The sequence below is a fragment of the Monodon monoceros genome, unplaced genomic scaffold, assembly GCF_005190385.1.
Source record: "Monodon monoceros isolate NGI ecotype Baffin Bay Population unplaced genomic scaffold, NGI_Narwhal_1 Super_Scaffold_6, whole genome shotgun sequence".
NCBI classification, from domain to species: domain Eukaryota; kingdom Metazoa; phylum Chordata; class Mammalia; order Artiodactyla; family Monodontidae; genus Monodon; species Monodon monoceros.
The window spans coordinates 92,242,553-92,255,383 of NW_021703783.1; the positions used below are offsets into that span (position 1 = coordinate 92,242,553).

At 54.7% G+C, this 12,831-nt stretch overlaps 1 protein-coding gene across 1 annotated transcript in view; it reads left to right on the forward strand.

Annotated features, from left to right (window-relative positions):
• Window positions 1-12,378, forward strand: part of FAM83F (family with sequence similarity 83 member F) — a 28,517-nt gene extending 16,139 nt beyond the window's left edge. The window contains exons 2-5 of the mRNA XM_029206095.1: window positions 3,546-3,713; window positions 4,203-4,324; window positions 5,150-5,844; window positions 11,967-12,378. Coding sequence (XP_029061928.1) covers window positions 3,546-3,713; window positions 4,203-4,324; window positions 5,150-5,844; window positions 11,967-12,016 — 1,035 coding nt within the window. The 3' untranslated portion in view covers window positions 12,017-12,378. The remainder of the gene's footprint in view (window positions 1-3,545; window positions 3,714-4,202; window positions 4,325-5,149; window positions 5,845-11,966) is intronic.
• Window positions 12,379-12,831: the final 453 nt, after the last annotated feature.

The following is a 12,831-nucleotide window of genomic DNA, read 5'->3' on the forward strand; positions in this document are numbered from 1 at the left end:
CATTTAGGTATACAGCCTACCTGAAATTCACCTTTATATATGGTGTGAGGTAGGGATCCATTTAATTTTTCTCCATTTAGTATGCCAATTGTCCCAATAGCATCTACTAAACAGCATCCTTTCTCCACTGAGTTGTGATTCTGCCTTAAAGTTAAGACTTTAAGTTAAAGTTTTATGTATGTGTGTAGGTACCTATATATTTCTGGTCTCTCTATTCTGTCCCATGGTCTATTTGTCAGTTCCTTCCTATCTCAGTATCGCAATTCTTATTAATTTGGCTCTGCAGTATGTCTTACTGTCTAGTAGGACAAGTGTCCCCTTTTAGCTTTTCTTTTTCAAAATTGACTTAGCTATTTGAATCTTCATTCTTCCTCACATCTTAGAAATATTTGAACTCCTCAAAAAATTTTACTGACCATTCATTGGAATTGCATGGGATTTTATTAATATGAGGAGAACTGGATTTTTAAAACATTAAATCATGTTATCCATGAACACAATTTATCTTTTCATTTATTCAAATATTTGTAACTGTCCTTTAATAGAGTTTTCTAAATTTCTCCATAAAGGTATTAATTCCTAAATACTATGTGCTTAAGTTGCAATTTTGAATGGACCTTCTTTTCTTTTCTTTTTTTAATTTGGTTATTGCTGTAGTAGAAGAATGCTATTGGTTTTTGTAAGTTTTTCTTGTATCTGGCAGTCTTGCCAAATTCTCCTATTACTTCTGATAGTTTTTCTCTGCATTCTTCTGTTTTTTGTTTTTTTTTTAAATATCATCCTTAAATACTGGTAGTTTTGTCTCTTCTAATCCTTCTGTCTCATTTCTTTTTCTTGTCATGTTGCATTGGTCAGGACCACCAATACTTTGTTGAACAGCAGTGGTGATCAGTGAATATTCTTGACTTGCTTAAGACTTAAAGGGAATGCAACTTTAAGTACGTTTCATGAGGGTTTTTAGTAGATAGCCTTTATGACATTAAGGAAGGTCCCATCTATTCCTAGTTTTTTGAGAGTTTTAATCACAAATAGTGTTATCAAATACTTTTTTAAAACTTATCAAGATAATATATGATTTTCCCTCTTTGACACTATAAATTGATATGTTTCTGATGTTGAATAATCCTTTCATTTTTAGGATAACCTTGCTTGATTATGCTGTATTATATTTAATTTACTTTTTAAAAAACTGAACTATAGTTGATATGTTTAATTCACTTTTTTTTTTTTTTTTTTGCGGTACGCGGGCCTCTCACCGTTGTGGCCTCTCCCGTTGCGGAGCACAGGCACCGGACACGCAGGCTCAGTGGCCATGGCTCACGGGCCTAGCCGCTCCGCGGCATGTGAGATCCTCCCGGACCAGGGCACGAACCCATGTCCCCCGCATCAGCAGGCGGACTCTCAACCACTGCACCACTAGGGAAGCCCTGTTTAATTCACTTTTAATGACTTATCCATGTCAATTTCCTTTTCAAAGTCATCAATGTGTAAATATTCCTAGTCTTTTTACCATTTCTTAAATAGTAAGAATTTCTTAAAAAGTAAATATATCTGTAGTTATTTCTCTTTCTTCATTCAGTATTTTATTTGCATCTCCTCTGTTTTTGTCAGTCATGCCTGTCCTCAGTTTCTTTGCTTGTGCTGTTTTCTTTGCCTGAAATGTTCACCTCCTAGGCCCCTGGTAGCCCATGTGGCACCTGTGCGCAGATTAGGAAAAGGCATCTCTTCCTCAGGCAGGCACAGCTCCCACTCACCCCCATCAGCCCAGTGCCTGTGTGCAGTGCACAACCTGCATACCCATGCATGGCAGCCCTGCCCACTTCCCTGCTTGGTTTTATTCCCTGCTCGATTTTATTCTCTGCTCATTTCTCATGGCACCCAAGGCTGCCCATTCTTCAGGTTTCAGCTTCCTCAGTGAAACCTTTCCTGTTCTCCCCTGGCTGAAAGTAATATTTCAATCTTCCCCCTCCCTAAGTCCCTCCTTCTCTTCCTACCACCCCTCCTTAGAACTCACATCACACATCATTTGTGCATCTCTTAAGGCATTTATCTCGTTTTTACCTTATATCTTATTGTTTTGTGCGAATGTCTTATGATTCCAACTGGATTAACCCCTTGAAGTTAGGGACTATAGTTTGTTTGTCCTTAGATCCTCCCTCTGCCTGTGGGGCTTTGTAAATGTTACTTGTATGAATGATTGGGTATTAAATGTAGGAGGTAAGAAGGGCCTTATGTGATACTGTGTAAATGGTGTTGGGGGTGGTCTTTAGAGGCAGAGGTAATGGCAGAGCACACGTGAAGGTGACAGTGATTGTGATGGTGATGATGGTGATGGAGGATACACTTATTGAGCTTAACATGTGCCGGCACCGTGCTAAACGCTTTCACAGTTTGCTTCTCTAAGCCTTCTCAACAACCCTTTGAGACAGGTGCTACTATGAGCTCGATTTTGCTGCCAAGGAAGCTGGGGCACTGATGAGTCAGCAGTGGAGTTAGTGAACCAGGCCTGGTCTGCCTGGCTTCAGCGTTCGGGCTTTCAGTTACAACGACAAGCAGACTCCTTCGACCATACAATGGTTACCATTTATTGAAGACTTACCTACATGTCTTACAGATGTTATTTCTAATCCTGATGCCAAATGTATCAAGTGCAGAGTATCCCCACTTTGCAGATGAGGAAACAGAGGCTCATCAAAGTTAAGGGATTTGCCTAAGGTTACATAAATAGAAAGTGGTTATAATCAGATCTCTGTGACCCCAAGGCACATACTTCCCTCTGCATCATGGGCCCAGTGCTTGGGGCCGACAAGAACACCCTGCCTCTGGAGCAGAAGGTTTGTGTAGGAAAGTGGGGGAGGCTGAGGTCAGAAAGGCAAATCTGCCTCAGGCTGCGGGAGGCCTCGCCTTCCAGGATGGATAATCAAGGCTGGCTTTTGGAAATCAAGGGTCCTAGGCAGGGACCTTGATTTGAGGATGAAGTGGGATGGTCTGGACACCTGGAGGCCAAGGGAGCCCGAGCTAACTGGAGCTCTGCCCCAATCTGTGCTCAGGGAAGCACAGGGCTTTGCACAGCTGCGGGGAGATCAAAGCACCCAGGTCTGCAAAGAAAGTTGTATCTGAGCAGATCTGCAGCTTGTGGAAATGGTCCATTTCATGCCTCTCAGTGACTGCAGCTCCTTGAACCTGCTTATTTCCCGAAGGCACCAGAACCAAATTTCCTCAGCCTCCTAGATCTCCACTGACGTGGCTTCTGAAGAGCTGCTGGAAAATCCCCAGGGTGGGTGGTGGGAATTTGCCAAGGATGAAGTACAAGCAGCATGGCCTGCACCGTCTGCACCATCTTCATTTCCCAGAGCAGGGAGCCCATCTCCCGCTCACATGTGCTCAGAGGTGGGTGGGGATGTGCAAAACCCAGGAGTGGTGCAGATGGCATTTTTGACTCTTGGCCAGCACTTACCCCAGCCCAGCTGGTCCTCTGCGGGCCGCAGTGTGACTCTGTATGTGTGTAGTCACCACGTGCCTCACTAGTGCCCTTCCCTGTCCAGGTCATTGCTGTGGTCATGGACCTCTTCACTGATGGTGAGATCTTCCAAGACATTGTGGATGCTGCCTCCAAGCGCCGCGTGCCAGTGTACATCATCCTGGACGAGGCGGGCGTGAAGTATTTCCTGGAGATGTGTCAGGGCCTGGAGCTCGCTGACTTCCGTATTCGGGTAAGTTGTATCACTGGGACTGGGGGTGGGAGGGGGGAAGGAAGTGGGATGGAGACTGCCTCTGCCCCTCCCTCTGCCTGCTCCCCAGTTCAGGGGCCCAGGTGAACAGCACTCTCAACCCCTTCCCTTCTGTCTAAAACCTTGCCTCATGGACGGATGGCCCTGACTGCACGACTGGCTTACGTCTTATCCCAAGGCTGCTGAGGCTAAGGAGGTAGCTGCAGCCTAGTCCCGGGCGCTCAGCCCGCAGAGTCACTGTCAGGGGTGAAGGCAGGGCTGTGTTTCTCTTCTGAAGAGCTTTGAGAGCAGACTGGGGCCACCCTGAGCCCGTCTGAGCCCAAGGCCAGATTTGCTGACTTCCTCAGGCCATAGGAAGCAGAGTCAGGGTCCCGTGGACAAGAGGATTCATCCTCCACCCACGCAGAGACTCAGCTTAGAGCCTCTAGGGCCCCAACCTGAGTGACAGTGCCTTTCTCCTCTTCTCAACAGAACATCCGTGTCCGCTCTGTGACAGGTGTTGGCTTTTACATGCCCATGGGGAAGATCAAGGGGACCCTGTCATCCAAGTTCCTAATGGTAGATGGTGATAAAGTAGCCACTGGATCCTACAGGTGAGTTGGGCCAGGTCAGAGAAGGGCCTGGGAGGCCTTTGTTCGTGGTCAGAAGTGTTCATGTTCAGAAAGATGCTGGACTGGAGCCTCCACAATCATGAGTTTAAGAGCTCTTGTCTATTCTGACAGCAAAGAATAGCCTCCTGGCCAGTCCCTTCCCTCAAACTTTCTGGCTAATGGATTATTCAAGAAAGAGGGTCAACTTTTGTTGAGCATTAAGCACTGCCTGCCTTGCATGGTCCACAACAACTGGTTGCCTTTTGAGGCTGGAAGAGACCCGGGCACATGAAACAATTAATAAATGGCGTCAGTCCTCTTATGTGGTTGAAGTATGGGGTTTTGCAGAGGCTAGGTGCTCTAAAAATTCAGAGGAGAACTATTAAGGAATGGAATACTATTAACAGTAGTGGCAGCTCTAGGTACTACTCATTAAATGTATGTTTGTGCCAGGTACTGAGCGAAACCTTTTATATTCGTTATTGGACTTTGAGCCTCACAGCAACTCTGTGGCTACACCTTACAAGCCCCATTTGACAAGGCACGCAGGGCAGAAAGCCGGTTTGAATCCAGACCTGACTTCTCTTGCCCTTGCTCTGCACCCACTGCCTGCTTTCTGCATTTGAGGCCAAGACCTGGACCAAGGGAGGATTTGGGTCTGTGGAGGGAGAGCACCCCAGCACGAAGGCAGCAAGGCATCCAGCCTCAGTGGTGGAGCAGGTCGGGCTGGGCAGTGGGGTTTGAGATGGGCTCACCGAGGCGCGGCTGGCAGGGCGAGGCTGCAGGCCCGGGCACATGTATGTTGCTTTTCTGTCCCCATGTTCCCAGATTCACCTGGAGTTCCTCCCATGTGGACAGGAACCTTCTCCTCCTCCTGACGGGGCAGAACGTGGAGCCCTTCGACGTGGTGTTCCGGGAGCTGTACGCCATCTCCGAGGAGGTGGACTTGTACCAGCAGCTGGGCCTGGCAGGAGGCGCTGGCAGGCTGGGCCTCAACTACTCCTCCACTGTGGCTCGCAAGCTTATCAACCCCAAGTACACCCTGGTGACGGGCAGCCACCACCCACCCGGGGAGATGATGCGCTGGGCTGCCCGGCAGCAGCAGGAGGCCAGCCGCAATGCAGAGGGGCAGGAGGAGGGCAGCAAGGGCGGCGAGTCAGCACGGCGCCTGGAGAGTTTCCTGCACGACCTGGTCACGCTGGAGCAGGTGCTGCCCCCCGTGGAGCCCATTCTCTCGGGAGAGCCGAGTCGGAATGGCAGGGTGTCCTCCCACCTGCGTGTGGACCTGAAGCCCAGACCCCGGGAGGCCCTTGCCCAAAATGGCAGGGGAGAAGCTGCCAATGGGGAGGCCACCGCGGCCAAGGAGGGCAGGCGCTTCAGCAGCAGGTTCTTCAGCCGGCGGTCCAAGAGGCCCGCAGCGCCCAAGAGCACGGCCAGCGCCCCCTCCCCCGAGGCCCTGGCCGAAGCGGAGTTTATGGCGGGGAAGAGGCCCAACCAGGGCTCCAGTGGCGACGACGTCTCAGGTGAGCCCCTCCCACTGGGCCCAGGGCTCCTCAGGCCTCTGGCCCTGGTCCAGGAGCACTGCTGATTTTGTAAGAAGGCCGCCTCCCGGCAGGGAGAGCACATCAGCTCTGGGCCCTGTGGTCCTCAATTCCCATCCTGCTCTGGCCTTTGCCTGCGTGTGGCCTGGGGCCAGCCACTGCAGGCCGGAGTTTCAGTTTCCTCTTTTCTAAAAGGGGAAAGGGATGCCTGCCTCGCCCAGCTGTTCTGCGGATATGAAGTGCTCAGAACAGTGCTGGGCACGGAGTAGTCTGAGACTAGGGCTCTGACTCTAGGGCTTGTTCCAGCAAACCTTGTTCCTTGCTGGATCCGTTGCCGTCAGGATCTGACCTGGTCAAACACACCGCACCAATGCCCTGACCCACTTTTCCTTGTTTCTGTTGTAAGTAGTTTGACGCGGCTCCTCGCTGTGTTTATTTGATCAGTGGTATTTGCCAGGCTGTTTACTTCTGGGAGAGATTGTTCCTGGTGGTGGCATCTTTCTGGCTGTCTCTCTGCCTTTATCTCTTTCTCTGGAACAGTCTCCAGAGTGGCCTTTTCTGGCTGGTGGTGACAGCCAGGGCCACTGCTGGCACCTTTTCTCATGTCGGCATTGCTGAGTCAAAGGGGTTTCCATGTTGGGGTGTCTCCCTCCATGGCTGTGGGGCTTTGCAGCGGTGAGGCTGGGCTCCCTGGCTGGCCAGGTAGGTAATGGCAGGGACTTACCTTGGGCAGCCTGAGTGCTCCCAGAATTCCTGTGTCCCTCAAGGCCCCAGCTTTGACCTGACATTGGCTGGAGTGCAAGTCTTCCCAAACACTGATGCCCCAGCCCTGCTAGAGAGCCTGACGCACTCAGCCTGTGCCTCTTAAAGTTAGGACAGGCCTGGAGTCTCCGAGAATTTGGGCACAGCAGCAGTGCCAGGGCTATAGCTGCATTTGGCCAGGAAGCATTTACTGAGCACCTCCATGTGCCGGGTCCTTCACTAGGTGCTCTCTCTCTCACTTGGCCCTCACAGGAACCACGGAGGTGGCAGATGGAAGCTCAGGGAGGTGAATTAAGTGGTCCCAGGGCACAGTAAGTGATAGAGGGGCCCGGACGCAAACCGAGGCCAGGGCCCGTGTCCTGTCAGGGAGGGGTAGCTGGGCCCGGCCCATCCCCCTGGGCTCCCTGGCTCCCCCAGCACCGGATGCTTCTGCTGCCCTGCACCTCTTGTTTGGAAGAAGGGTTGCCATGGTGAACACCTGGCAGGGAAGAGAGGGGGAGGGGCGAGCCCAACCACAAAAGGGGCTCTTTCCCACGTCCTGACTGGAGGTGAAGTAGAAGCTTTCTCTTCCTTCAGCCCCTCACCCTGAGGTGCTGTTTCCATAGAAACAAAAGGCCATTGTCTTATCCCTTCCTGCCTCCTTTGGTGAGTCTCAGCATCAGATTCCCCTGCTTAGATGACTTGAACAGGTCACTGACACTTCCGCTGCTCCCTGAGTGTTTGCATGGGGTGCCAGGAGCCAGCCAAACAGCCAGGGACAGTGCCCTGTACCAGCTCGTCTCCTGAGTGCCTGGCACCCAGAGAGAGAGAGTCAGAGACAGAGAGAGAAGGGCAAGTGCAAGAGTGCAGCGGCACGCACGAGGGACGGCCCTCAAGGTCACCCTATTCCTGCTCCATCATAAGGAAACACACAGCGTGGCCTCGTCCAGCACAGCCTCTGTGTACCTGGATGGGCATCCAGCCCTGAGGGCCTGGAATTCAAGTCCTTTAAGAGACCTTTCCTCTCCCTTCTGCTTTCTTCCCTCGAAGGCAGGGCAAGAAGCAGAGACTCCCCTCCCCAAAGCCCCTTTTTGTGGCCTCCAGCCTCCCGAACATTTGACCGGTTTAGTGCGTCCTCTCAGGCAGCAGCTTATCAGCAGGACTCTGTGTGCCAGAGGCTCATGTTCCTGGCAGCATGGGGGTCCCCAAGGTTGGAACTAGCAATCCTAGTACACTGGGAACCGTCATCTGGGAGGAAATCACTTTAGCTATTCCCTTAGGGCCCCATCCAGGGAAGGGATCCCTGTCCTACAGTGAATCCTACAGGGATCGTTCAGAGCATCATCAGGACAGCCATCGGATGGATCTCAGCCCCCAGTACCTTGCTCCCCACACCTTGGACACATCCTTTCACCTCCCCGGGGCTGTTTCCTGGTTGAGAAGAGGAGGGGTTGATCCAGGGAGGGTTCAAGAGGCCCCTCTGAGCTCTGATTCTGACTGTCCTTTCTGTCCCTGCTGCCCTCTTGTCAAGGGAGAACCCAGGCCTATGACAGGGTGGGTAAAAGAGAGAAAAATAGAAAAGCTAAGAGCTGACAGCCTGTACAATTACTTGATAAGAAGTATATAGTTGTCAAACAGCATGCAAATTTTTGCAAACCCAAGTGTGGCCCTTGGGAGAACCTTCAGAAATCCCTTCCTTTGGGTCTGGCAGTCCAGCCGTGGGCGGCCAGGTGGTTTGAAGGCTCACAGCCCCCCCTACTGGTGGAAGCCAAGCACCCTCTCCTGGTTTTTCTCTCAGCGAAGTCCTTGCTCCTGCAATTGGCCCCTTTCCTGAGCCGGCCACTTGTGCTCATCCAGGAGCTCGGGACTCTGGGGCAGAGATCCAGCCTCAGGGACCAGCAGTCACTGGAGAGCCTTGTCAAAAGAGTGACGAGTCTGTCCCGCTCGGCTGGGCTCAGGAATCTGCATTTTAAACGAGCACCCCGAGCGTTTTCCCACATAGGGGTCCTCAGAGCAGCAGATTAGGTGACAGGGCTCTGCCCTCGGGGGCTGCCAGTTTGGGGGAGGGGGTTCCAGGTGATGTCCTGAAACCCCTCCTGGTCCCCCTGGGGAAATCCCTGGGACAAGGCCAACACTCTCGTGCACGGTAAGAGGAGGAAGAAAGGCACAGACTTTGGCTGAGCACCTGGCGTGTGCTGGGTAGACACGGTGCTAAATGCTCTCACCCAGAACCCACAGCCACCCTGCCTGATGACGTTGTTTCAAGACGAGACCCCAGAGGTGCAGAGAGGCGAGGCCCTGTGCCCACGGTCATGAGTGAGAAAAGGGCGGTGGGCTCTCCTGCCTCCCAGGGCCTGCCAGAGCGTTATGGCCATCTCTGGAAGGTTAGGGTTGACACCAGCTACCTATGTCTTTAAAGGCTGTTTGGAAGGGCCAGAGGCCTGAGTACCTGACTGGCTCCCCGCCCCCCGCCCCCACCCCCGCCCCCGGTACGGAGGAAGAGGAGAGTGCCTCTGGGTCACCACCTTCCGAGGGCCCCTGAGCCCACGCTTCTGTCCCCAGAGTTTTCTGAGGTGACTGCAGCCACAGTTGCCTTGCCAGAACTCTCCCAGGTTCCCCTGAGTGGTGCGTGGATGGGCCACCCTGGCTGGCAGTGTGGTCTGGCTCCTAGCGCCGTGCTCGCTGGCTCCTGGATTTGGGAACTTCGGATTTGCCTGTGTCATCCCTGGGGTGGAGGTCTCAGATCTCTCTCCTGGAAGGCTGGGCCCCTGCCTGGGATGGAAGGCTGGGGAGGTGCTGCCGGGGTTCAGAGCTCCGTAAGGGACCTGGGGGCCTTCAGCTCCAGGGTGAGCCTACTCAGCAGCTGTCTTGCCAAGACGGAGCTCCAGGACTCAGTGTCGCTCCTGAGGCCAGACCCCAGCGGATGTCCTCAGGCCGTGCTCGGATTCCATGAACCTGAGCACTGTTACCAGCCAAGGTCTCGGTCACATGGCACAGGAGAGGGGAGCTGAGTGGGCATCCTTCGAGGAGCTGATCCCACTGGGCTCCAGAGAAGAGGCAGGCGTCCTTAGTCTCCTTGGCAGATGTCAAAATCCCCTGCCCTGCTGGTCTCTCGGGCCTGGCTGCGGCTTCCGTCACCATCTAGGTGAGTGAGGGCATGTACGTCACCCAGTCACCACCCACTGATGCCACTGCAGTTGCTCTTGTTACTAGATTGGTATGAACCCTTACGTAGCTTGCTGCTGCCTGATCGTTCATTGTTTTCAACACATGTCTATCTGTGCGGTGTCTGCTCTGTGCCAGGCACTGTCCTAAATTCCTGGTGTAGCAGTGGACAAAGTGAGCTTGCCCCTGCTCTTATGTACTGGGAGGGGGACAGGGACAGCAAGGACCTTCTCCTGAAGAGTGATCAGGGAAGGCCTCTCTGACAAAGGGGCATTTGAGCAGAGACTTGAATGATGGGAAGCAGAGAACCATGTGGATATCCAGGGGAAGAATCTTCCAGAAAAGGGGAGTGTGAGGTCCTGAAGCCTATAGGGAGGTAGAGCTCACTGTCCTTGTGAGCCGTCTACACCACTGTCCCCTCTCCTGCCTGCCGAGCCGGACCAGCCAGGTCCTGACCGTCGGACTGGGGCCCGATGCTCCAGGCCTTCCTTGAGGCCGCCTCTCCTCCACTTCCCGCCCCCATGTCCAGTCTCACTTCTTCCTTTGAAGTTTGACTTTCTCTCATGAGCCTCCTTTGGGCCGCCCGTGCCACATACACTTTGTAAAAAGTAGAAATGTGGGGCTGTTGATAGATTCTCCTCCACTCATCTGAGCAGGTGTGATTGGCCACAGCGTGTGCTGCAGGCGGCAGCGGGCTCCGGTCTGTGCGCCGCGGGAGGGGTGGGCTCGAGGGCTTGGTCCTCAGCCCGGCCTCCCGTCAGAGGCGTGGAGGTGAATTCTGAGCGAGAGGCCCATGTCCAGGCTCGCATCCAGCCTCGGAGAGTGGGTGGGAGTGTGGGGAGCTGGCCGCAAACCTGCTCTGCCCCGGCTGCCCCCAGCCCATGCGGCCACTCCTCCCTGGCCTCTGGAGCCCAGAGGACTTTTCTCACCTGCCTCCAAAATTCTGCTGCCTCTGGGGAGAAACTCGGCATCTGCTCAGTAGGCCAAGCAAGTACAGCAAGCCGCTGAGGACAGGAAGTGGGGACGGACGTGTCCTGCGGCAGCCAGGGGACTGCGGCACGGGAAGGGCAGCGGAGGCAGCCTCAGCACCCGAGGAGGCTGGAGGCTGACCCAGCTCCGGGCCCTTGGAGCCACAGGGAGGTGGGCATCACCGTCTGGCTCCCTTCCCACCTCATCGACGCTCTAGCTGCTCTCAGAACGGCCTCCAGGGAGGCTCAGCTGGACCCGCAGCAAGTCCCGAGGCCTGGGTCCCACTGGCCGGGCAGGGAAGGGCCCTACTCAGGCCTGTTCAGCGTCTCTCTTGCTAATGGCCCGGGAGAGGAGGCCAACACCACCTCCGTGAAATTCACAGCTGAGGTGATACGGGAAGGTGGTGTGAGTGCCGGGAGATGACCCTGGCCCTGGCGGTGTGGAGAGGAACCGGCAGGAAAGAGGTCAGCGGCCGCCCAGGAGACGGCGGCCAGCGCCCCAGGAGGACTCCCCGCAGCAGACACGAGGCGCTGGTCTGAGGGCAGGAACACAGCCGGCCTCTGCTTGGGGTGTAAAGGCAGTGGACACGGATGGAAGGGGCCTGGGAAGAGGAGAGCTGTGCCTCTCCACCTCTTTCTTCTCGGTGAAGGGTGTGCCCCGCGCCCCTAAGCCTGGGGTCCGCGCCACCATGCCTGGCTCCCTCCAGGTCAGCCTAGTGGCCCCTCCTGAGGCACCGCTTTGCCCCTTCCACGTCGGCAGCCTGAGTGGTGGGAAGAGCTGAGATGGGGCTCGGCAGAGCAGGCAGTGGCGCAGGCGCTGCCCGGCTCTGGGGGCTACTGTCCCCGCTGTCCCCCACTGTCAGGTCGGGCCGAGGATGCCCCCTTGCGGCAGGGCCACGCTGAGGGTCACTGACAGTGACTGCGGTCGCGCTTGTGAGCTGTGACGCAGCACAGGGTATTAGTAACTGGTGAATCGCCCCGTGAGGTCAGAAGATGGCAGATCCCTGATGCCCCAACCAGTGGTGGTCTTGCTGAGGCTGTCAGGACAGGGAGAATCTTTCCTTTTGCTCTTCTGAGGACCTGCTGACCTGGTTTCAGCAGCTTAGGAGGGAGACAGTGACCCAACCACCCAAATTTGCGGTGTGGGTGGTGCATAGTAGAGGGGCTGGAGGCCAGCCCAGGGAGCACTTTACCTACATCCTCCCCCGCCTGTGTCCCTTGTCTCTGCAGGTAAAACAAGTTCCAGTCCTGCCAAGGCCAGCAATTGTGTGATTTTGTGAGCTGCGGGCCAGCTGTTGGCAGGACCTGTGGATGCCCCCATCCTGTCCTGTGGAGACACAGGTCAAACCCTGCACCGATTTGCACATCGGACACCTAGTGGCCTCCTGCCCCAGCAGCCTCCATCCTGGCCTCAGGGACCCTGTATCCCAGATGTGAGGGTCTACAGCATCTCAAGACAATCACACGCCTCCACAAGACTGTCGTGGCCGGGCAGGGGGTCACCCTTTGTTTATATGAAGTGGAAGCTTGACTAGCGTCTGCTCTCCTTTATGCCCAGCCCCCTCCCTCCACTGGGCCAGCCTTGCCCTGCAGGCCCCCAGATGGGGTGAGTCCATGTCTTTCTACCTTAATGTGATGGGGTCTCCGGGGCAGCCCCAGCCCCCTGGCTTCCTGGTGCTGCTGGTCCCCCAAGAGGTTTGGGGGAACAGAAGGGACGAGGACAGGGCTCTGAGCCCGGGATCCAGTCTCGCTTGAGCTTCTGAACTCAAGGTGGAAGATGCAGCGAGGACGGCTGGGGGCTGGCTGCTGTGGCCTTCCTGGCCTGTCCCTCAGGCTCCTGCAGTAGACTCTGAATGCAGTAAGGGCAGAATTTGACCCTGCCATTTTGAGAGCCCTTGTGCTGAGGTCTCCTTTCCCTCCCCCAGCAGCATCCTGGCAGGCTCTGCCCTGGGTGGTCCGGGCCTCCTTGGCTATCGCCTGCTGCAAGCCCATCTGGCAGTTCTGCTCACGCCTTTACCTGAGGCGACTCCCTCCTGTTTTTTGCCTTGAGTTGCAGCCCAAAGTAGGGAGAGAGAGAGCCTGGCTGATGTTCTGG